The following is a 25,599-nucleotide window of genomic DNA, read 5'->3' as shown; positions in this document are numbered from 1 at the left end:
AAAGCCTGTAACAGAATATGGAAACTACTTTTTCCTACTTCTCATTATAAATGTAATTTTTCGGCTGGCCACAGTGGCTCACACCTGTATTCCCAGAACTTTGAGAGGCCAAGGCCGGCAGATCACCTGAGGTCAGGAGTTCAAGACTACTCTGGCCAACATGGCGAAACCCTGTCTCTACTAAAGATACAAAAATTAGCTGGGCATGGTGGCACATGCCTATAGTCCCAGCTACTTAGGACGCTGAGGCAGGACAATTGCTTGAACCCAGGAAATGGAGGTTGCAGTGAGCTGAGGTCACGCCACTGCACTCCAGCCTAGGTGACAAAGTGAGACTCCGACTCAAAAAAAAAAAAAAGAAAGAATTATTTTTAGTTCATCATTAGTTGTAGAGGAAGTGGTACCTGGGTAATACAGTAGAGCTTATACTTTGGTTTTGATCTGAAAGAAATATTTCTCCCTGATCAAGTCTCAATTGCTTAAACTAACAGAAACACTAAGATGATTACATGTATAATTCAGTAAAAAGTACAAATATGTGTTGATCTTAATAGCTTTTTAAAATGGTTTTATTCATGTAATGATTTCAACTTTCTAGTTAATTTTGATGCAAACACTTCATTTATGATTAATTCTTTAAGTAAATGTTTGATATACTTACCATTTTCTCATGTTGTCATTCTTACCTGATCTGTTATTGTTTTCACTATTTTTTTTTTTTGAGATGGGATCTTGCAGTATTGCCCAGGCTGGCCTGTACTCCTGGGCATAATCGATCCTCCTGCCTCAGTCTCCTGAGTATCTGAAACTACAGGCATGTGTGACTGTATCCAGCTTATTTTCAGATATTAAAATAAGATTTTCAGAATGCTGTGCTTTGGGCCGGGCTCAGTGGCTCATGCCTGTAATCCCAGCACTTTGGGAAGCCAAGGTGGGAGGATCGCTTGAGCCCAGGAGTTCAAGACCAGCCTGGGCAACATAGGGAGATCCCATTTCTACAAAAAATTAAAAAATTATCTGGGCATGGCGGCCCAGCTGAAAGCTGAAAAGAGTCATGAGATTCAGGTATATATTTTCTTTTTCTTTTTTTTTTTTTTTTGAGACGCAGTCTCGCTCTGTCGCCCGGGCTGGAGTGCAGTGGCCGGATCTCAGCTCACTGCAGTGGCCGGATCTCAGCTCACTGCAAGCTCTGCCTCCCGGGTTTACGCCATTCTCCTGCCTCAGCCTCCGGAGTAGCTGGGACTACAGGCGCCCGCCACCTCGCCTGGCTAGTATTTTAGTATTTTTTAGTAGAGACGGGGTTTCACCGTGTTAGCCAGGATGATCTCGATCTCCTGACCTCGTGATCCCCCCGTCTCGGCCTCCCAAAGTGCTGGGATTACAGGCTTGAGCCACCGCGCCCGGCCTGATATTCAGGTATATATTTTCTTATCATAAATCTTATTTTTAGTCTGAGGACATTTGCCCTCGTAGGAATGTTAACAATGTATTGCCATTTTAGGAAAATAGAACGTTTAAAGTTAGAGGAAACAAATTAGAGGACAAAACCTGTTGTCCCAGCTACTCAAGAGGCTGAGGTGGGAGGATTACTTGAGCCCCAAAGGTCGAAGCTGCAGTGAGTCGATTTTGAAAATGCACTCCGGCCTTGGCAACAGAGTGAGACCCTGTCTCATATTCATACACACACACACACACACACACACACACACACACACACACACACAATGCTTTGAAGAATTTTTTTTTTTTTTTTTTGAGGCAGTCTCACTCTGTCACTCAGACTGGAGTGCAGTGGCATAACCTCGGCTCACTGCAACCTCCGCCTCCTGGGTTCAAGCGATTCTCGTGCCTCAGCATCTCCAGTAACTGGGATTACAGGCATGTACCACCATGCCTAGCTAATTTTTGTATTAGTAGAGACAGGGTTTCACTATGTTGGCCAGGCTGGTCTCAAACTCCTGTCCTCAAGTGATCTGCCCTCCTCAGTGTCCCAAAGTGCTGGGATTACAGGCGTGAGCCACCGTACTCGGCCAATTGTAAGTTTTAATTTGCTTCTTCATGTAAAACAGAGCAGATGGCCAATGTAGAAAGAACATTACATCTGACTCTATTTAGGGAAGAACTTTAAAAAAGTTAGTCTCTAAAGGGTATAGCAGAGCACCTGTGGTTTTCTTTTGTTTTGTTTTTTTTTTTAAACAGCCGGTATTGGATTTTATGGTAAGTTGTGATCCTTAAAAATAGGAGTTTTATATTAGACAATCAGCATACCAAAATAAGGCTGGATGCAGTCACACGTGCCTGTAGTCCCAGATACTCAGGAGGCTGAGGCAGGAGGATAAATTGTGCCCAGGAGTAGAATTCTGAGAATCAATGCCTAGAATTCCTTAGTTATGATATGGTGTGAATTGGATACCAAAGCATGAAAGGGAAAGAACTCAGCTTAAAAACTAAACACTGAAAAATGTTTTTTTTTCTTTTCCCTTAGTTGTCAAGTATGAAAAATGTCTTTATATACAAAAATAAAGAGGGTTTATGTTTAAAACTCAATTCTGTTCATGTGTTACTCAAACATAGCAACTTCTAAAAATAAGTTAGATTCCTATAGATTCTTCAGAATTATATAAAGTAATTATAATCTTATGTAAAAAAGTAAATACAGAGAAGATGAAAGCAGAAAAACGTCATGAGGTTCAGGTATATATTTTCCTACCATATATCTTATATTTAGTTTGCGGACATTTGCCCTCATAGGAATGTTAACAATGTATTACCATTTTAGGAAAATAGAACGTTTAAAGTTAGAGGAAACAAATCATACACTTCCTGTCACTGTAGCTCACGTTACATATCTCACTGAGAAATTGAGGTTTTTTTTCTTTTTAAAGTATCTGTACACAAAATCCTATACATTCTTAGCATGCAAGTCCCATAAAAGGATATCTTAGAAGGAATAAGTGGATATTTCATCCTAACTGGATACTTTCTGTGGAAAAAAAGAAAAAATCTAGCCTCTGAAATTTTAAGTGCTTATGACTTAAATTTTTGTATTTGGAGAGAGGGATATAAAACCTGTTTTCTCAGCCCAATGCAATTTAATCTCAGTGCTTTGTGAGGCCAAGGTGGAAGGATTACTTGAGCCCAGGAATTCAAGACCAGCCTGGGCAACAAAGCAAGACCTCGTCTCTACGAAAAAAAAATGTTTTTTAAAAAATTATCTGGGCTTGGGCTGGGCACAGTGGCTCACACCTGTAATCCCAGCACTTTGGGAGGCTGAGGCAGGCAGATCATGAGGTCAAGACATTGAGACCATCCTGGCCAACATGGTGAAACCTTGTCTCTAAAAATACATAAATTAGCTGGGCATGGCGGTGTGCACTTGTAGTCCCAGCTACTCAGGAGACTGAGGCAGAATAATCACTTGAACCTGGGAGGTGGAGGTTGCAGTAAGCAGAGATCGCGCCACTGCACTTCATCCTGGCAACAGAGCGAGATCCTGTATCAAGAAAAATAAAATAAAATCAGCTGGGCTTGGTGGCACATGCCTGTGGTCCTAGTTACTTGGGAGGCTGAAGTGGGAGGATCACTTGAGCCCAGAAGATCAAGACTGCAGTAAGTCATGATGGCATGCCACTGCACTTCAGCCTGGGTGACAGAGTAAGACCTTGTCTCAAAAAAAAAAAAGAAAAGAAAAATCTGTTTTCTCATTCTTTCCATGTTTTAGATTAATAACTCTTAAAAACATTTTCCTTTGTGGATATGGATATGAGGTTAATTTCAAGAGATGCTGAAATCTGCTTTCTATGGAATAAAGGCAAAATAAAATTTCTCTAGCGTGTCTTTATTATTGTATCTTTTATACTCTATGTATTTTTCCACGTGTCCTATAGAAGCAATTTAACAATTTTTTGCAAGATTTTATGCCAAGGCCTCTTAGATGAGCATCAGAGTCACTTGTTAAATACCATAAATGGAAAGTGTTTTGCACCCTTCCTCCCAAACTTTCTCTTAAAAACCGTATCAACTCATAGTCCACTGTGATATACCATACTTGACTTTCAGGAAACATTATTCTGTGCTCTATTGATATTCTTAATTGTATTATTGTCATTTTTTCTTACGTCTCTTTGCTTTCTTAGGTCTACTGTTTAAAAGATGCACATTGCTGCTACCCACCAAGGAAAGGCTAAAGTACATTCACAAGATACTCACAGAAGTAAGATCATACTTCTAAATTAGTTTACAATCTTGATTTCCAGTAAAGATATTATATTATTATCTCATGCTCATTTTACTCTGTATTAGTAGAATTTCATGAATTAGCACTAAAAAATTGATTTATGATAGTCTAATACTTTACCAAGTACTTAGAGTTTATATAATGTCAAAATGTAGTAGTCTTTCACTTATAAAACCATTTTCATATATAACTAAGCACATCATTCAAGTTTATTCGGTTTCTCAGAGTATAAAGTGTATTTTACACCACATACAAATCCCAAGGAAGTTTTAAAGTAGTGATTTAGATATTGTATTAAAGTGAAATAATTTCTGAATGTTGAAATTTTATTGTTTAAATGTATAGAAACATAGGAAAGTGTTTTTAATATATAAAACAACAAACATTTTATGATAATAGACTTGGAAATGTGTATCAATATGTTTGGGCATAGTCTCTTTATAAGACTTTCATATACAAATCCAAGCATACATCCAACTCTTGATGGTTCAGTTCAACACAGTGGTATCTACTCTTTCTGATACACTGACTTTTTCTTTTTCTTTCTTTCTTTTTTTTTTTTTTTTTTTTTTTTTTTTTTTTTGAGACAGAGTCTCGCTCTTGTCACCCAGACTGGAGTGCAGCGGCATGATCTCGGCTCACTGCAACCTCCACCTCCTGGGTTCAAGCTATTCTCCTGCCTCAGCCTCCCGAGTAGCTGGGATTACAGTCACCCACCACCATGCCTGGCTAATTTTTGTACTTTTAGTAGAGACGGGGTTTTGTCCTGTTGAGCAGTCTGATCTTGAACTCCTGACCTCAGGCGATCTGCCCACCTTGGCCTCCCAAAGTGCTGGGATTACAAGCATGAGCCACCTTGCCCTGCCAACTTTGTGTCAGCATTTACATTGAGTTCTGGTCTGTATTATTATTGCAGTTTCCCAGATGACCTTTCTGTCATCCAATTCATTACTCCCCAAACCATTCTGTATGCTGAATCAAGATTACTCTTCCTAAAGTATCACATTCATAAATATGTTTCTTTTTTTTTTTTTTTTTTTTTTTTTGAGACGGAGTCTCACTCTGTTGCCTAGGCTGGAGTGCAGTGGCACTATCATGACTCACTGCAACCTCCGCCTCTTAGGTTCAAGCAGTTCTCCTGCCTTGGCCTCCCGAGTAGCTGGGATTACAGGCGTGTGCCACCACGCCTGGCTAATTTTTTTTTTTTTTTTTTGGAGATGGAGTCTCGTTCTGCTGCCCAGGCTGGAGTGCAGTGGCACGATCTCAGCTCACTGCAACCTCTGCCTCCCAGGTTCAAGTGATTCTCCTGCCTCAGCATCCCAAGTAGCTGGGATTATAGGCGTGTGCCCCCATGCCCAGTGAATTTTTGTATTTTTAGTAGAGACAGAGTTTCACCATGTTGGTCAGGCTGATCTCGAACTCCTGACCTCGTGGTCCACCCACCTCGGCCTCCCAAAGTGCTGGGATTACAGGCATGAGCCACAGCACCCAGCCAATTTTTTGTATTTTTAGTAGAGGCGGGGTTTCACCGTGTTAGAATGGTCTCAGTTTCCTGACCTGGTGATCCACGGCTTGGCCTCCCAAAGTGCTAGGATTACAGGCGTGAGCCACCACGCCTGGCCAACATAACTTTCTTTCTTTTTTTTTTTTTTTTTTTTTTGAGATGTAGTCTCACCCTGTCACCCAGGCTGGAGTGCAGTGGCACGATCTTGGCTCACTGCAACCTCTGCCTTCCGGGTTCAAGCAATCCTCTTGTCTCAGCCTCCCAAGTAGCTGGGACTACAGGCACCTGTCACCACACCCAACTAATTTTTGTATTTTTAGTAGAGACAGGGTTTCTCCATATTGGTCAGGCTGGTCTCAAATTCCTGACCTCAAGTGATCCACCCACCTCTGCCTCCCAAAGTGCTGGTATTATAGGCATCAGCCACCGCGCCGAGCCTCATAACTTCTTGTATAAAACCTTTTGCAGGGCATGGTGGCTCATACCTGTAATCCTAGCACTTTGGAAGGCTGAGGCAGGTGGATCACCTGAAGTGAGGAGTTCAAGACCAGCCTGGCCAACATGGTGAAATCCCATCTCTACTAAAAGTACAAAAACTAGCCAGGCCTGGAGGTGTCTGTAATTCCAGCTACTTGGGAGGCTAAGGCATGAGAATCGCTTGAACCCAAGGGGCGGAGGCTTCAGTGAGCTGAAAATCATGCCACTACACTCCAGCCTGGGTGACAGAGCAGGACTCCATCATAAAAAATAAAAATAAAAAATTATTGTTATTATTAAATAAATTGTGAACTTCCTTGAGAGTAGAGATTTTTTTTTTTTTTTTTTTTTTGAGATGGAGTCTCGCTCTGTCACCCAGGCTGGAGTGCTATGGCGCCGTCTCGGCTCACTGCCAGCTCCGCCTCCAGGGTTCATGCCATTCTCCTGCCTCAGCCTCCGGAGTAGCTGGGACTACAGGCGCCCGCCACCACGCCAGGCTATTTTTTGTGTATTTTTAGTAGAGACGGGGTTGCACCGTGTTAGCCAGGATGGTCTCGATCCCCTGACCTCATGATCCGCCCGCCTCGGCCTCCCAAAGTGCTGGGATTACAGGCATCAGACACTGCGCCTGGCTGAGACTTTTATACTACTATTATAATCTCCACCTATGAAACACAATGCTGATCAGAATAGGTGCTGAAAAAATTCTTGCTTATTTCCATTAAATTTGAATGTCAAACCATTGTTCCACCATTGTCAAACTACAGTTTCACCGACAAGAAGGTATTAACATTGTTCTCTTCATAGGTTTCCTGCTTTAAATTCAATGGCTGTGCAGCTCCTATGCAGTGTTTAGGATTAACATGTTACGGCATGTTTTTACAGGTACATTTTTTTTAATCAGAGAAGAAAAGGGATACCTTTGGAACTGCTAACAAATAGAATATCCAGTCTCTCTTTTCATAGGTTAATAAAGTTATTATAATCTTAAAAAGAGCAAAATAAAATAAAGATTTGAGAATGTATTAATCTAATAATGTTTGCTATCTCAGATTTTTGTTTTGAATTTCTCAGTGGTCAAAAATGTTTGACATTTATTTATCCCCCAAACCATTCTATATGCTGAATGAAGGTTACTCCTCCTGAAGAATTGGTGTCCTCAAAGCTTCTACTAGTTGTAAAGATTAGAAATATTATGGGGTGGTGTGTGTGCATGCGTGTGTCTATATCTATCTATATAATGAGTTTAATCTTGGGCTAGTTATTTAAGGTGTGATATTAGTAATCAGTTGTATTAATTCAAGAACATTTTGACTGATCTTTTATATTGTAAACAAGATAATAATTAGCATTTACTCAGCTTACTATGTGCCAAACACTGTTCTAAGTAGTTTACATGTGTTCATTAATTTATTTTTATTTATTTATTTTTTTTTTTTTTGAGACGGAGTCTTACTCTGTCACCAAGCCTGGAGTACAATGGCATGATCTCAGCTCACTGCAACCTCTGCCTCTCAGGTTCAAGTGATTCTCCTGCCTCAGCCTCCTGAGTAGCTGGGATTACAGGTGCCCGCCACCACGCCTGGCTAATTATTTGTTTGTATTTTTAGTAGAGACAGGGTTTCACCATGTTGGTCAGGCTGGTCTCGAACTCCTGACCTCAAGCAATCCACCCACCTCTGCCTCCCAAAGTGCTAAGATTACAGGTGTGAGCCACCACACCCAACAACATGTATTGACTAATTTACATTTACAACAACCTTGCGAGGCAGGCACTGCACCCATAAGAATCTTGCTGTGCTCAGCCTACCAGCCACCAACTTGTACTCACCCAGATTCCAGGGGTCTAAGCCCTCCTACTAATCCTCTTCCAAGACAGATTTTTCCTATTTAATTTTGTTTTTTACTTGTTTCTTTCTTTCTTTGGGACATGTAATACATATGTATATATTTATGTATGTTTACAATGGTACACAATGTATAAAGTAAAAAGTCAGTCTCTCTCCTTGTCCACTGAGTTCCCTTCACCAGAAGTAATCAGTTATCAGTTTCTTGTATGTCCTTCCACAGGGAATAAGATTAATTTTAATTAATCTATTTATTTATTTATTTTTGAGGCAGAGTCTCGCTCTGTCACCCAGGCTGGAGTGCAGTAGCACGATCTCAGCTCACTGCAGACTCCGCCTCCCAGGTTCAAGCAATTCTCCTGCCTCAGCCTCCCGAGTAGCTGGGATTACAGGTATGCGCTACCACACCCAGCTAATTTTTGTATTTTTAGTAGAGACAAGGTTTCGCCATGTTGGTCAGGCTGGTCTCAAACTCCTGACTTCAGATGATCCTCCCGCCTCAGCCTCCCAAAGTGCTGGGATTGCAGACATTAGCCATCACGACAGCCAGATTAATTTTTTTTTTCTTTTTTGAGATGGAGTCTCGCTCTGTCACCCAGGCCAGAGTGCAGTGACACAATTTCAGCTCACTGCAACCTCGGCCTCCTGGGTTCAAGTGATTCTCCTTCCTCAGCCTCCCAAGTAGCTAGGATTACAGGGGCCTGCCACCACACCTAGCTGTTGTGTGTGTGTGTGTGTGTATGTGTGTATGTGTTTTTAGTAGATACAGGGTTTCACCATGTTGACCAGGCTGGTTTCAAACTCCTGACCTCAAGTAATCCACTTGCCTGGGCCTCCCAAAGTGCTAGGATTACAGGTGTGAGTCACTGTGCCCAGCCAATAAAAGATTTTTGGTTGTTGACATTCAAAAGTCATAAATAGCCAGGCACAGTTGCTCACACCTGTAATTCTAGCGCTTTGGAAGTCTGAGGCAGGCCAATCACCTGAGGTCAGGAGTTCAAGACCAGCCTGGCCAACATGGTAAAACCCTATCTCTGAAAAAAAAGTCATAAATAAATGCTCAGAATTGTCACGTTGAAATTGGATCATTCTCATTTATAAGCAATATCATAAATGACAACTGCGGGTGTCAAAGGGATTCTACTCTAGTCTTAAAGCCATAGCATGGTTGTAAGTCAGATATCTAAACTGTGTTCAGGGTTTTGGTTATTTGCCTCACGTTGTCAAAGTTCAGGATTCAGTACCATTTAAACCTTCTCAAACAAACAAACAAAAAAGTTCTGTCCGTTGCACTCCAGCCTGGACAATATAGTGAGATTCCATCTCAAAAAAAAAGTTATCTGAAAAGATACTTCCTTTCCAACCAAAAAGAAACTGAATTTTGGAGCTTTCCAAGTTTTGTTTATGTTAATTTGTTATTAATTTGATAGTTCCATAATGGGTAAAAGTTGCACATCACCTTGATCATGTGCTAAAAACAGTTACACTCATAAGGCAGTAGTGACTTATGTTCTTCTTGTTGTTTGTTTGTTTGTTTGTTTGTTTGATAGGGAGTCTCGCTGTGTTGCCCAGGTTGGAGTGCAGTGGTATGATCTCGGCTCACTGCAACCTCCACCTCTGGGAACAAGTGATTCTCCTGTCTCAGCCTCCCAAGTAGCTGGGACTACAGGTGCGTGCCACCGTGCCCAGCTGATTTTTTGTACTTTTAGTAGGGACAGGGTTTCAGCGTGTTAGCCAGGATGGTCTCAATCTCCTGACCTCATGATCTGCCACGTTGGCCTCCCAAAGTACTGGGATTACAAGTGTGAGCCACTGCGCCTGGCCTGTTTTGTTTATTTGTTTGTTTTTGTGACAGAGCTTTGCTTTTGTCACCCAGGCTGGAGTGCAATGGCATGATCTCAGCTCACTGCAAGCTCCGCCTCCCAGGTTTGAGCAATTCTGACTCAGCCTCCCAAGTAACTGGGATTACACGTGCCCGCCACCATGCCTGGCTAATTTTTGTACTTTTAGTAGAGACAAGGTTTTACTGTGTTGTCCAGGCTGGTCTCAAACTCCTGACCACAGGTGATCCGCCCACCTTGGCCTCCCAAAGTGTTGGAATTACAGGCGTGAGCCACCACGGCTGGTGTGACTTATGGTTTGACTTGATAGTCTGAATATCCGTAATGTTTTCTTTATTTTATTTTCCTCAGACCTTAACAGCAGGTTGGGATGAACTTGAGTGCCATCGCGTTTATAATTTCTTATGCGAACTGACTAATCTCTGCCGCAAGATGCAAATGGCTGTCTGCAGCAAACCAGGTAAAAAACTACAATTTGCATATAATTTACAGAGATTAAAATAGAAAAAATAGAGTTTTAAAAATGTAATTAAAAGTAATTTTGGCCAGGTGTGGTGGCTCATGCCTAAAATCCCAGCACTTTGGGAAGCCAAGGTAGGAGGATCACTTGAGTCCAGAAGTTCAAGAGCAGCCTAGGCAACATAGTGAGACCTTGTCTCTACAAAAAATAAAAAATTATCCGGGCATGGTGGTGTGTGCCTATGGTCCCAGCTACTCAGGAGGCTGAGGTGAAAGGATCACTTGACCCTGGGAGGTCGAGGCTGCAGTGAGCTGTGATCACACCACTACACTCAGCCTGGGCAACAGAGTGAGACCCTGTCTCCATAAATAAATAAACAGTGGGCCAGGTGCCATGGTTCACAACTGTAATCCCAACACTTTGGGAAGCCGAAGCAGAAAGATCACTTGAGGCCAGGAGTTCAAGACAAGACTGGGCAAGACAGCAAGATCTCGTCTCTACAAAATTAAATAAAAATTAGCCAGCCGTGATGGCATGTACCTGTAGTCCCAGCTACTCAGGAGGCTGAGGTGGGAGGATAGCTTGAGCCCACTAGATTGAGGCTGTACTGAGCCAAGATCAAGCCACTGCACTCCAGCCTGGGCAACAAAGACCCCTTTTCAAAAAAATAAAAATAAATTGTGGCATACATATATAGCAAAAGGACAAAGAAATGTAAGGGAATGATAAATACTGAATAAGACAGTGAGGTAGAAAAGCAGTATGAGATTGGAGAAAGAGGGTTTCAACTGTATTGATGATCTTTTATTCATTAAGCTAGCTGGTAGATACAAAGGAGCTCATTATAGCATCCTGTAAACCTCTCTATATACCAGAAATATTTCATATTTTTAAATTATAGAACCTTATATCGAGCTGTTTCACTCTGAGAAACTCCCACAATGTGCAGAAGGAGACATGTATATGAATAATCATGGCAGGCAGAGGGCAGTGACTCATGTTTATAATCTCAGCACTTTAGGAGGCCAAGGTGGGAGGATGACTTGAGCCTAGGAGTTAGAGACTAGCATGGGGGACATAGTGAGATCCCCATCTCTACAAAAAAAAAAAAGAAGTAGGCAGGCATGATCCAGTCACTGCACTCCAGCCTGGGTGACAGAGGAGGCCCTCCGTCTCAGAAAAAAAACAAAACAAACAAAACAGGTGAATGGATAAACAAAATGTGGTATATGCTGCAATATGGATGAACCTTGAAAACATTATACTAAGTGAGAGAAGCCAGGAACACAAGGACAAATATTGTATGGTTCTACTTACATAAGATACCCAGAACAGGCAAATTCATAGAGAAAGAAAGTAGATTTGAGGTTACCAGGAGCTGAGGGCAGGAGGGAGTGGGGAGTTACTGCTTAGTGGTTACAGAGTTTGTGTTTGAGGTGATGAAAAACTTTTGGAAATAGACAGTGTGGTGGTTGAACAACAGTGTAAATATAAATGATGCCACTGAATTGCATACTTACAAATGGTTAGAATGGCAAATTTTATGTGATTTATATTTTACCACAATATAAAAAAATTGATAATATACTATAAACCATTGAATTGCACACTTTAAATGGTTGAATTGTATGGTATATAAATTATATTTCAATAAAGCTGTCAACAGAAAACAGTGATAGGCTGGGCAAGGTGACTCACACCTGTAATCCCAGCTACTCAGGAGGCTGAAATGGGAGGATCACTTGAGACCCTGAAAGTTGAGGCTGCAGTGAGCCATGACTGCTCTACAGCATTCTAACATGGGCAACGGAGTGAGACACTGTCTCAGAAAAGCAGAGAAATAGTATATACCATTTTACATTCTGTTAGGATGGCTAGAATCAGAAAGTTCGATTTAGATAATAAGTGTTAGTAAGAATGTGACAACAATCCTCATATATTGCTGGCGGGAATGTAAAATGGTGCAGTCACTTTGCAAAATAGTCTGACAGTTTCTCAAATGATTAAACATAGAGTTACATGATACATCAGTTTCACTTCTAGGTATATAGCCCCAGGATAAATGATACATCAATTTCACTTCTAGGTATATAGCCCCAGGATAAATGAAAACGTATGTCCACCGAGAAACTTGTGCATGAATGGTTTTGTTGTTATTGTTTTATTTTGTTTTGAGACAGGGTCTGGCTCTATCACCCAGGCTGAAGTGCAGAGGTACGATCTCAGCTCACTGCAACCTCCACTTCCTGGGCTCAAGCAATCCTCCAACCTCAGCCTCCCGAGTAGCTGGGACTACAGGCACATACCACTATGCCCAGCTAATTTTTTGGTATTTTTTATAGAGATGGGATTTCACCATGTTGTCCAGCCTGGTCTCAAACTCCTGGGCTCAAGTGGGCCTGTCTCACCCTCCCAAAGTGCTGGGATTACAGGTGTGAGCCACCATGCCTGGCCTACATGAATGTTAATAGCAGCATTATTCATAGCAGCCAAAAGATGGAAACATCTCAGATGTCCATCAGTGGGTCAATAGATAAACAAAATGTAGTAGTACATCCATACTATAGAATATTATTTGGCCATTAAAAAGAATGAAGTGCTGTGGGGGTTGGGGGAGGGAGAACATCAAGAAGAATAGCTAATGGATGCTGGACTTAATATCTAGGTGATGGAGGGATGGGGGCAAGGGGAGGGATAATATTAGGAGAAATACCTAATGTAGATGACGGGTTGATAGGTGCAGCAAACCACCATGGCACAAACCACCATGGCATAAACCACCATGGCACATACCTATGTAACAAACCTGCACATTCTGCCCATATATCCCAAAACTTAAAAGTATAATAAAAATAAATAAATAAATATCTGGGTGATGGGATGATCTGTGCAGCAAACTACCATGGTACACATTTACCTGTGTAACCTGCATATCTTGCACATGTACCCCTGAACTTAAAATAAAAGTTGAAGAAAAAAAAAAAGAATGAAGTGCTGATACATGCTACAACATGGATGAACCTTGAAAACACGGTATTAGGTGAAATAAGCCAGTCACAAAATGCCACATACTGTATGTTTTCATTCATATAAAAATCCAGAATAGGGGCCGGGTATGGTGGCTCACACCTGTAATCCCAGCACTTTGGGAGGCCAAGGCAGGTGGGTCACCTAAGGTCAAGAGTTCGAGACCAGCCTGGCCAACATGGCAAAACCCCATGTCTACTAAAAAATACAAAAAAATTAGCCAGGCATGGTGACAAGCGCCTGTGATCCCAGTACTCAGGAGGCTGAGACAGGAGCATCGCTTGAACCTGGGAGACAGAGGTTGCAGTGAGCCGAGATCGCACCACTGAACTCCAGCCTGGGTGACGAGTAAGACTCTGTCTCAAAAAAAAAAGAGAAAAAGAAAAAAATCCAGAATAGGGAAATCCATGGAGATGGAAAGTAGAGTATTGGTTGCTTAGAGCTGGGGGTGGTAAAGGACAGAGAGATAACAAGATGATAGCAAAAAGAACAGCATGTCTTTTTGAAACAATGAAAATGTTCTAAAATTGACTATGATGATGGCTGCACATATCTGTGAGTATAAAAACCATTGAATTGCACACTTTAAATGGGTAAATTGTATAGTATGTGATTTATATCTCAATAAAGCTTTTGAAAAAGTAGTCCTATGTTAATCTGAATTTTTTGAGATGGATTCTGGCTCTGTTGCCCAGGCTAGAGTGCAGTGGTGTGATCTCAGCTCCCTGCAAACTCTGCCTGCCGGGTTCACACCCATTCTCCTGCTTCAGCCTCCCGGGTAGCTGGGACTACAGGCGCCCGCCAACACACCCGACCAACTTTTTTGTATTTTTAGTAAAGACGGGGTTTCACCGTGTTAACCAGGATGGTCTCGATCTCCTGACCTCGTGATCCACCTGCCTCGGCCTCCCAAAGTGCTGGGATTACAAGCGTAAGCTGCCGCGCCCGGCTGTTAATCTAAAATTTTTGTAGCCAAGTGTGGTAACTCATGCTTTGTAATCTCAACACTTTGGGAGGCTAAGATGGGAAGGTCTCTTGAGGCCAGGGGTTCAAAACCAGCCTGAGCAATATAGTGAGACCTCTGTAGCTACAAAAAATTAGCCTGTGGTCCCAGCTAGTAGGGAGGCTGAGGTGGGAGGATTGCTTGAACTCAGGAGTTCAAGGTTGTAATGAGCTATGATCAATCATGCCACTGAACTCCAGCTTGGGTAACAGAGCAAGACCCCATATCTATCAACAACAGCAACATGACAATTTTCTTTTTTGGGGGGACAAAGTCTAGCCCTGTCACCCAGGCTGGAGTGCAGTGGTGAGATCTCAGCTCACTGCCATCTCTCTCTCAGTTCAAGTGATTCTCCCTGTCTCAGCCTCCTGAGTAGCTGGGATCACAGGCATGTGCCACCACTGCCACCTGGCTAATTTTTTGTATTTTTAGTAGAGACAGGGTTTCGCCATGTTGACCAGGCTGGTCATGAACTCCTGACCTCAGGTGATCCTCCCACCTCAGCTTCACAAAGTGCTGGCATTACAGGCGTGAGTACCGCACCTGGTCATAAAATTTTCATAGAGGAAAATGAAGTGACTCTTTCAGTACAAAGTATATTAATGATGTATGTCTTTGACCTTTCTCTGCATTTATTTCTTTTTAAATCCAAAATTGTACAAGAGTCTGGTAAGCTTAAGCATGTCTTTTGATTGATTGACCCATTATTCAAAATATTGATTATAAATCAGGAAGGTAAGAGTAAATAAGTAGATAGACAAATTATGAAGTTAGGGGAGTTTAAGAATAGATAATCTCTTGGTTACTTCCTGTTTAGAAACCTAGTTTACTATCACTAACCATAATGATTAATAAGTTGCTTTGATCACTATTCAATATGCACAGCAGCCTTTCTACAAAGAATGATTTACAATTCTTTTGTCTTCATAGGAAGTGCCCGAAAACTTGAGTTAAGGATCAGACTCTTCTGTAGGAATGTGCTCCTTGATCATTGGACACATCAAAGTGATTCTGCTTTTTGGTTGACACGAATATTAAAACCATGGCCAATGGTGAATCAGGCAAGATTACTGTATATCATCTTTGGGCCAATATCTCCTCAAGATGGTAAGCACCCATTTTTCAGGGGTGTAACATAACTGGTTCATTATTTTTACTTTAGGAAGCATATATATATTTAGGAAGCATATATTATACACACACACACACACACACACACCACACGCACGCACACATGCACACAGTGATACAATCACGGCTCACTGCAAACTCTACCTCCCGGGTTCAAGCGATTCTCCTGTCTCAGCCTCCCAAGCAGCTGGGACTGCAGGTGCGTGCCACCATGCCCAGCTTATTTTTTGTTTTTTTGTTTTTTGCTTTGAGACGGAGTCTCGCTCTGTCACCCAGGCGGGAGTGCAGTGGCGCGATCTTAGCTCACTGTGACCTCCGCTTCCCGGGTTCACACCATTCTCCTGCCTCAGCCTCCCGAGTAGCTGGGACTACAGGCGCCCGCCACCACACCCAGCTAATTTTTTGTGTTTTCAGTAGAGATGGGGTTTCACCATGTTAGCCAGAATGGTCTCGATCTCCTGACCTTGTGATCCACCCACCTCAGCCTCCCAAAGTGCTGGGATTACAGACGTGAGCCACCACGCCCGGCCAATTTTTTGTATTTTTAGTAAAGACGGGGTTTCACCGTGTTATCCAGAATGGTCTCCATCTCCTGCAGGGTCCCACTTTGTTACCCAGGTTGGTCTCAAACTCCTGGGGTCCCACCTTGGCCTCCCCAAGTGCTAGAATTACATACATGAGCCTCTGTGCCTGGCCAAGAAGCATACACACACACACACACACACACACACACACACACACACACACACACATATATATATATATATATATATATGTTGTCCCACCTACTCAGGAGGTTTGAGACAGTCTCACTCTGTCACCCAGGCTGGAGTTCAGTGGCCCAATCTCCACTCCCTGCAACTTCTGCCTCCTGGGTTCAAGCGATTCTTGTGCCTCAGCCTCCTGAGTAGGTGGGACTACAGGCATGTACCACCATGCCCAGCTAATTTTTATATTTTTAGTAGAGACAGGGTTTCACAATATTGACCAGGCTGGTCTCGAACTCCCAACCTCAAGTGATCCTCCCACCTCGGCCTCCTAAAATACTGGGATTACAGGCATGAGCCACCACACCTGGCCAGAGGTGTTCAAATCTATACTATTACCAGAATTGATTTCTTGTTATAAAAGTTAAAATGAAAGTAGCTTGTATAAGTAATGGGATTCCATTACGCAATTCACTTTCCTTTTTGAACAAGTCTTTATCACAAAGCCAACTATTCTGTCATAGCCTCATTTTTGTTTCAATTCAGGACAGGTGGTTTGGCAGAAAATGATAGAAGAACCTACAGATGAATTCAGTCTGAAAGGTTTGGCTGATGCCATTAAGTTACTATATGACGCTAGCACTAAAGAGTGGACAGCAGATGATGTTATCAGTCTTGTAGATGAACTATCAGGTAAAAAATATATATTTACTAACATAGAATAATAGAAGTTTATTGTTAAAATGCAGTTATAAAATTGTAACAAATGATGTGTCTGTTGGAAATCATTGAATGCTCTAAAATATTTAAAGAGTTTGGCATTATGTTTGAAAAGAATGCATATAATGAACTTACCTTCCTTTGCTTGCCAACTTTATAAATAAACATTTATTATTATTATTATTTGAAAGCCTCTTCGTTTAATTAGCTCAATTACTCCCATGTTGTAAATTTTCAGAAACACCGTCCTAGGTTCTGTAAGAAGCCCTCTTCTGCAAGTAAAGGAGAGGTAAAACAATTATTCCTATTCCTGCATAATCCTTTAAGATTCTAAAGTTTACAAGGATGCTTTCCTTGCACAGGGTTAGACCACTTTGCCTGCTGACCTATGTGTAGGAGAATTGCTTTGATTATATTATTAGTATATTTGTAAGAGTCTTCATGACATGGCAATAACCTGTCTCTAACTGAATGTCATAATTGGAAAACTAGAGCATTTTTTTTTTTTAGCATTTCCCTCGGCACTAATTGTATTTCCAATAAAGTGATAAAATATTGCATGTACTTAATGGTATTTACTATAGCTGTTGTGTGATTTCTCATTAAATAATTGTTCTTCCTCTAATAAAAGTGGTTCCCCGTGAGTGGCTTCTAGAGAATAATGCACGTCTCCTAATGCTAAGTGGAAACAACATCTGTTTCACTTTCATGGCTAGTAAAGCTGTGAATGGACGGACCATTGAACTGGCAAGGCTCATAGTCTTTTTGGCTTTGGTAAGCAAAAATAACATTTCTCTAACAAATTGTTTAACACTACAACTGACCTACCAGGGAGCTGCCCTTAAGGAACTGAAATGTGGACAAAAAACATTTCGTAAAAATGAGTATTGAAGTATATATTTTTAATGTTTCTTTTTCAAAATATTAAAACATTTGTTTTGTTTTGTTTTGTTTTGTTTTTTGAGACAGAGTCTCACTCTTTTGCCCAGGCTGGAGTGCAGTGGCGCAGTCTCAGCTCACCGCAACTTCCACCTCCCATGTTCAAGCAATTTTCCTGCCTCAGCCTTCTGAGTAGCTGGGACTAGAGGCATGCGCCACTATGCCTAGCTAATTTTCGTATTTTTGGTAGAGACGGGGCGTCACTATGCTGGCCAGGCTGGTCTTGAACTCCTGACCTTGTGATCCACCCACCTCGGCCTCCCAAAGTGCTGGGATTACAGGCGTGAGCCACTGCACCTGGCCTAATATTAAAACATGTCATGAACTATAATATTTGGAATCATCCCTTCTATTAACCTCTCCCCTCTTCAAGTCTGAATTTTCATTATACAGTTCTGCTAAGTTATATTCTTTTTTTAAAAAATCGGTTTTAGGCCGGGCGCGGTGGCTCAAGCCTGTAATCCCAGCACTTTGGGAGGCCGAGACAGGCGGATCACGAGGTCAGGAGATCGAGACCATCCTGGCTAACACGGTGAAACCCCGTCTCTATTAAAAAATACAAAAAACTAGCCGGGCAAGGTGGCGGGTGCCTGTAGTCCCAGCTACTCGGGAGGCTGAGGCAGGAGAATGGTGTAAACCCGGGAGGCGGAGCTTGCAGTGAGCTGAGATCCAGCCACTGTACTCCAGCCTGGGCGACAGAGCCAGATTCTGTCTCAAAGAAAAAAAAAAAAAAAAAAAAAAAAAAAATCGGTTTTAAGAAAAGCATCCCATTTGATTTACTTCAAAATAATCACTGTGGGGGTGGGTTGGATAGAGGACTTGGGAATAAATGGAGATAGAGTTGAAATAAGATTGATAATTGTTGAAACTGGGAAATGAGTACTGGGAGTTTATTATATTATTCTCTCTAATTTTGTATAGTCAAAATGTTTCAAAATAAAAAGTCTTGAAAATATATTTAGGCTGGGTGGGATGGCTCACACCTCTAAACCCAGCACTTTGAGAGGCTGAGACGGAAGGATCACTTGAGCCCAGGAGTTCGAGTCTAGCCTGGGCAACATGTCGCAACCTATCTCTCCAAAAAATACAAAAATTAGCTGGGTGTTTTGGCAATGTCTCTGGTCCCAGCTACTCAGGAGGCTGAGGTGGGAGGATTGATTGAGCCTGGGAGTTTAAAGTTACAGTAAACCAAGATTGTGCCACTGTACTCCAGTCTGGGCAACAGAACGAGACCCTCTCCCCTCTCTCTCTCACACACACACACACAGACACACGTGCATACATATATATGAAATATTATATTTAATATTCATTTAACACAAATTTGTATTAAGTGCTTACTATGGGCCATAAATTATGAGATTCTTGAGCCCAGGAGTTCGAGAGCAGCCTGGAAAACACAGCAAAACCCTGTCTCTACAGTAAACATTTTTTAAAATTGGCCAGGCATGATAGCTCATGCCTGTAATCCCAGCACTTTGGGAGACTGAGGCAGGCAGACCACCTGAGGTCAGGAGTTTGAAACCAGCCTGGCCAATGTGGTGAAACGCCAACTCTACTAAAAGTACAAAAATTAGCCAGGTGTGGTGGCGGGTACCTGTAATCCCAGCTACTCAGGAGGCTGAGGCAGGAGAATCACTTGAGCCCGGGAGGCGGAGTTTGCAGTGAGCAGATCATGCCACTGCACTCCAGCCTGGGTGACAGAGTGAGACGCTGTCTCAAAAATAATAAATAATAAAAAAATTTTAAAAATTAGCCAGGAGTTGTGGCATGCGTGCCTGTGAGCTCAGCTACTCAGGAGCTGAAGTGGGAAGATCACTTGAGTCTGGGTGGTCAAGGCTGTGGTGAGCCAAGATAGTGCCACTGTACTCTAGCCTGGGCAACAGAATGAGATCCCATCTCAAAAAATAAATTAAGTAAAAGGCTGGGTGCAGTGGTTCATGTCTATCCCAGCTCTTTGGGAGGCTGAGCCCAGAGGATCACTTGAGGCCAGGAGTTCAAGACCATCCTGGGCAATATAGGGAAAGCCTCAATTCTACAAAACAAAATAAAACTAGCTGGGTATGGTGGTGTGTGCCTATTGTCCTAGCTACTCAGAAGGCTGAGGCGGGAGGATCACTTGAGCCCAGGAGTTTGAAGCTGCAGTGAGCTATGATCACACCACTGCACTTCAGTTTGCATAGCAGAGGGAGACCGTGTCTCTAAAAAATAAATAAGTAAATGAATAAGTAGGAGTTCATCAGGCAGATAGAGGGTGGCAGCAGGTTATTCAGGGCAGAAGAAAAATGGGATCATGTGACTGTATTCAGGACACTGTAAGCAGTTGAGTATGATTTCTGAAGGGTAAAATCTGCGGAAGAGTAGAAGGAGGTGAGATTAGACGTGAAGGGAGAGGCTAGGTAAGAAAGGGTTTTGTGGGCCATTCTGTGGAGCTTCAATCCGTTTTCAAATAGGGAGCTACTGAAAAGTTCTATGAAGGAGAGAAACATAATTGGCTTTGTGTTTTTGGCAAATCGTTTTGGCAGCACTATAGCAAATGTAATGGAGAGAAAATCACTAGGGGTGGGGAAGCCTTCTCTAGAAAACCTTCTCTTATTAACATGTCCATTCTGATCATTAAAGTTCTCTGAATTGCTTCTGATTTGTCTTCTCTATCTTCATTTACTATTAGTGTCCTTAAGCCACTGTATGTGTGGGATAGGTCATCTCCCAAAATAGACTGCAAGCTCTTTGAAATCCAGTACTGTGTCACTTATTTCTTTCATAGTTCCTAGTACAGTATTTTACACATAATAAATAGTCAATAGATCTTTCCTATCACAGTGCTATTATTTAGTTACACTACTGTACAGTTTATTTTAATAATGTGCATTATTTATTTGGCTATGTGAGTTAAATTGGCAATTAAGGATGTTAGTAAAGAAACTTTTTACTTTTCAGTCAATTTTAGCAGGAACATGTAATATTTACTTTAAATATTTATCTTTTCAATAACGAAGAAATTTAGGGAAGAAATTTATTCCCTAAAATTATCAAGATGGAAAGTCGACAATACCATACAATTCTCTTGCTTATTGAAATTGCCCATTTGTCTGTCACCCTCATTGAACTTCTTGAAAATAGAGCCGTGTCTTCATGGTTTCTCATTGTATCTTCAGCTCCTAACAGGTGCTCAATAAATGTTTATTGAATGAGTAAATGAGCAGAATTCTTTTTTTTCTATGTTCATTAACTGTTTTTTATATATATTATATGTATTTATTTTGTGTGTGTGTGTGTGTGTGTGTGTATGTGTGTGTGTGTGAGACGGAGTCTGGCTTTGTCCCCCAGGCTGGAGTGCAGCAGTGTGATCTCCGCTCACTGCAACCTCCGCCTCCTGAGTTCAAGTGATTCTCCTGCCTCAGCCTCCTGAGTAGGTGGGATTATAGGCACCCACCACCACACCTGGCTAATTTTTGTATTTTAGTAGAGACAGGGTTTCACCATGTTGGCCAGGCTGGTCTCGAACTCCTGACCTCAGGTGATCCGCGCACCTCGGCCTCCCAAAGTGCTGGGATTACAGGCATGAGCCACCGTGCCTGGCCTGTTTTCAATATTAGGTATTGCATTAGTAAATAATATTCTATGATAATCTTAAATTAGGCTTGTATTTACTTCATACTTTTTTCCCATTAAAATCATACCATTTGAAAGCAAAATAGTATTAGTTACAAGGGCATTTCCCATGTGTAGACTCAGTATGGTGTCAGGTATCATAAATTATGTAAAATCACAAACTATCATTGTTCATCATTGTTCACCATTTTCAAATTCTATAGCTTTCTTCACATGAAGTTTACAATGCTTTATATGTCTAAATCAGGTGTGCGAGAAAGAACTATATTGCATGGATTGGACAGTTAAAATGATGCAAAAAGTCTGCAAAGTCTTTAGCACTCCAGTGGAAAGAAATAACTTCCTGCAGAATGTGGCAAATGCATTTGCATGTGTTATAATGGAAATGCTGCAATCAATTATGTCTGGTGAGTAGGAATGTACTTGGTGCACAGGTGTGCATAAAAATGTGCTCTAGTCTCCACCTAAAATGGAGATATTTTTCTCTAACAGTCCTAGAATAGAAAAAAAACTATTTCTATGTTGACTTTAAAAAAAAATTAACAATAAATGGAGCAGACTTCTTGTTTGTTTTTCCTTGCAATATATTTAGTTCCTGGCTTTCATCACTTTAAAAATCTAGTATTGGTTTTAATGGAGAATATAAAGTTGAAGAGTCTGCTCTGAAAGGAACCACTTTCAATTTTGCACAGCAAAAAAATTTAACTTGCTCACTTACCAACTGTCACTAGCATAAAAATATATTTGTAAATACTATTTTACAGCTTTATTAAGTAACCAACATGATAATTAACTCTATTTTACATGAGAAAACTAAGGCTTAAAGAAGTTACCTGACTTACCAAGGTCTCAAAGTTAGAAGCAATAAAGCATGGATGAGCATCCTTTTCTTCTGACTTCTAATCTACTTTTCTTATATAATTCCATGATTTCAGTAGTTAACCTGACTTAGTAAAGTCACTAACAAAAAGCCTTCTGTTTAAATATTACTAGGGAAGGCCGGGCGCGGTGGCTCACGCCTGTAATCCCAGCACTTTGGGAGGCCAAGGCAGGCGGATCACGAGGTCAGGAGATCCAGACTATCCTGACTAACACGGTGAAACCCCGTCTCTACTAAAAATACAAAAAAATTAGCCAGGCGTGGTGGTGGGTGCCTATAGTCCCAGCTACTCGGGAGGCTGAGGTAGGAGAATCGCTTGAACCTGGGAGACAGAGCTTGCAGTGAGCCGAGATCGCACCGCTGCACTCCAGCCTGGGCGACACGGGGAGACTCTGTCTCAAAAAAATAATAAATAAATAAATAAATAAGTATTACTAGGGAAAATTAGAACATCTTATGTTTCAAATAAATTGTATACTTACAAGGCGGACAGATCACCTGAGGTCAGAAGTTTGAGACCAACCTGGCCAACATGGAGAGACATCGTCTCTACTAAAAATAGAAAAATTAGCCAGGTGTGGTGGTGCATGCCTGTTATCCCAGCTACTTGGGAGGCCGAGGCAGAAGAATTGCTTGAACCCAGGAGGTGGAGGTTGCAGTGAGCCGAGATGGCACCACTGCACTCCAGCCTGAGCAACACAGGGAGACTCCATCTAAAAAAATACATTAATTAATAAAATAAATTATATACTTAAAATTTTAACTGTCATTTTATTTTCCCTACTATGTATGGCACATAGGAGACCGTGATGAAGATGACAGAAGCTTTCTGAATTTGTTCCATCTTGTACATGCTCAGGCTAACTTCCATAAAGAGGTCCTGTATTTGACCATGAATACTTCTCTGTCTGCCTAAATCCTCAAAAAGCCTTGCCTTTAGAGAACCTCACTGAACTAATGATTAGAGGAATGGTACTTTTTCACTCAAAAAATAGCATCCATGGGACTTTTTATCATCTAAGTAAGCTAAGAATTCAAAAGCTGGATAGAATTTTAGAAGCAACTACTTACATCGTTATTAATATAAAAATAACAGGCAAACTCAAGAATGAACTGAGATTTCTCTGGAAAACAAGCTCTGCCTCTCCAGGTTTTAGTCAACCTAACACCAAACCAAAATAGAATGTTAACTGTTCAAGAATCTGGGACCGGCCAACCTGTATGTGTGGATTTTTGAAGCAAGAGAAAATTCCATTTTATAGTTAGACCCAAATTCACTAAATAGTATGTGTGTTCACTTTGTTTAAGTTGTATAGACATAGCCCAGAATGTTTTGTGAAGATTTGCAATATGGTGTTTTGGAATGTGTAGAATATAAATCACAGTTTTTACTACCTTCTTGGCATATGCTTACAAAGAACATTATATTTTGTTCATGTTTTACATGAACTAACGGATAAAAAAGCATACATATATGTCTGTGTGTGTGTATATATATATATATAGAGAGAGAGACAGACATATATTTCCTTCTGTAAGATAATCATACAAAAGGTCTATACATACAGGAAGGTGTATATTGTCTCAATACAATCAAATCTTTTACTGGGGATTCAAATAAAATATAGCAAATAAGAGAAAATAGCTATTCTGCTGCCGGAATAATCTTTACAAATAGTTTTTACTTCTTCCTAAAGCTTTTCTCCCTCTCTTAAAAAGTGAGATTTGGCTGGGTGCAGTGGCTCACGCCTGTAATCCCAGAAATTTTGGAGGCTGAGGCAGGAGGATCCCTTGAGTCCAGGAGTTGAAGGCTACAGTGAGTTATGATTGCACCATTGCACTTCAGCCTGGTGACACAGTGAGACCCTGTTTCTAAAAAAAAAGAACTCCTGACCTCAGGTTATCCACCCGCCTCAGCCTCCCAAAGTGCTAGGATTACAGGTGTGAGTCACCATGCCCGGCAATACTGAATATTTTTAATATTTTAGTAAATGGATTCTAGATTTCATTTCCTTAGTGAAAGAGATTTGGCATTATAAAGTTTCCTTGAATTCCTTGAATGATCCCAGTCTCCATAGCATTATTTTTAGCAAGTTTACAAAAGAAGCATGTAAAACATATTTGGTCTGGGTTTTGAATCTTCTTTATACACTTGAACTGACAAGACTGCTGCTGTAATTAAAAAAAAACCTCACATTATTTATTTCATTATTCTTAATAATTGTGAGATTATTATATCATCCTTACCAAAAATTTGGAACATAAAAAGTTTGATTCATTCTTTGGGTGCAGGAAATAAACTGTGTCATTCTGCCACCAATAAAAAGCAAGCTAACAAATTGTCCATTCAATTGTTAAAAAATATAAATAACATTTATGACCAAATTTGCAGTTTTTTCAATTCGGTGGTCCATTCTTTTTTGCCGAATACCTTTGTCATGAGGAAGTGTAATGTCAAATTTTAAAGGGGAAATTAACTTTTAAAAGCATATGTTGTTCTTACCAGTATTATCAATGTTTAAGTGATGGTATAGGCAGTCATATTGTCACAGAAAAAAAGAGAATTTGGAATATGAATAGTTTAAAAACATTAGGAGACTGTCAATTTCTAGCTAACTCTGGAACAGTCATAACAACATAACTATGTAAAGTACCAACAAGTCAGATAATTTAGCCTGTACTGTTTTTTGAGATGGAGTCTCGCTCTGTCGCCCAGGCTGGAGTGCAGTGACCAGATCTCAGCTCACTGCAAGCTCCGCCTCCCGGGTTCTGGGAACTCCAGAGTAGCTGGGACTACAGGCGCCCGCCTGGCTAGTTTTTTGTATTTTTTAGTAGAGACGGGGTTTCACCGTGTTAGCCAGGATGGTCTCTATCTCCTGACCTCGTGTTCCGCCCGTCTCGGCCTCCCAAAGTGCTGGGATTACAGGCTTGAGCCATCGCGCCCGGCCCTCCTGTACTGTTTTTTAAAGTAGAAGATTGGCTGCTGGGCGTGGTGACTCACGATCCTAGCACTTTGGGAGGCCGAGGTGGGCAGATCACAAGGTCAGGAGTTCGAGACAAGCCTGGCCAAGAGACCAGCCTAGCCAGTGTGGTGAAACCCTGTCTCTACTAAAAATACAAAAATTAGCCAGGCATGGTGGCGGGCGCCTGTAATCCCAGCTACTTGGGAGGCTGAGGCAGGAGAATTGCTTGAACCCGGGAGGCGGAGGTT

The 25,599-nt window shown here is 41.3% G+C and overlaps 1 protein-coding gene across 1 annotated transcript in view; it reads left to right on the top strand.

Annotated features, from left to right (window-relative positions):
- FBXO47 (F-box protein 47) overlaps positions 1-24,030 on the top strand; it is a 30,827-nt gene extending 6,797 nt beyond the window's left edge. Inside the window, exons 4-11 of the mRNA XM_023204286.2 lie at positions 4,137-4,213; positions 7,026-7,103; positions 10,258-10,366; positions 15,327-15,503; positions 16,781-16,927; positions 17,586-17,728; positions 21,756-21,915; positions 23,189-24,030. Of these exons, the coding sequence (XP_023060054.1) occupies positions 4,137-4,213; positions 7,026-7,103; positions 10,258-10,366; positions 15,327-15,503; positions 16,781-16,927; positions 17,586-17,728; positions 21,756-21,915; positions 23,189-23,304 (1,007 nt within the window). The 3' untranslated portion in view covers positions 23,305-24,030. The remainder of the gene's footprint in view (positions 1-4,136; positions 4,214-7,025; positions 7,104-10,257; positions 10,367-15,326; positions 15,504-16,780; positions 16,928-17,585; positions 17,729-21,755; positions 21,916-23,188) is intronic.
- The last annotated feature ends 1,569 nt before the right edge of the window (positions 24,031-25,599 follow it).

The sequence above is a fragment of the Piliocolobus tephrosceles genome, chromosome 16 (assembly GCF_002776525.5).
Source record: "Piliocolobus tephrosceles isolate RC106 chromosome 16, ASM277652v3, whole genome shotgun sequence".
Classification (NCBI taxonomy): domain Eukaryota; kingdom Metazoa; phylum Chordata; class Mammalia; order Primates; family Cercopithecidae; genus Piliocolobus; species Piliocolobus tephrosceles.
This window is presented reverse-complemented; position numbering and strand designations above follow the sequence as displayed.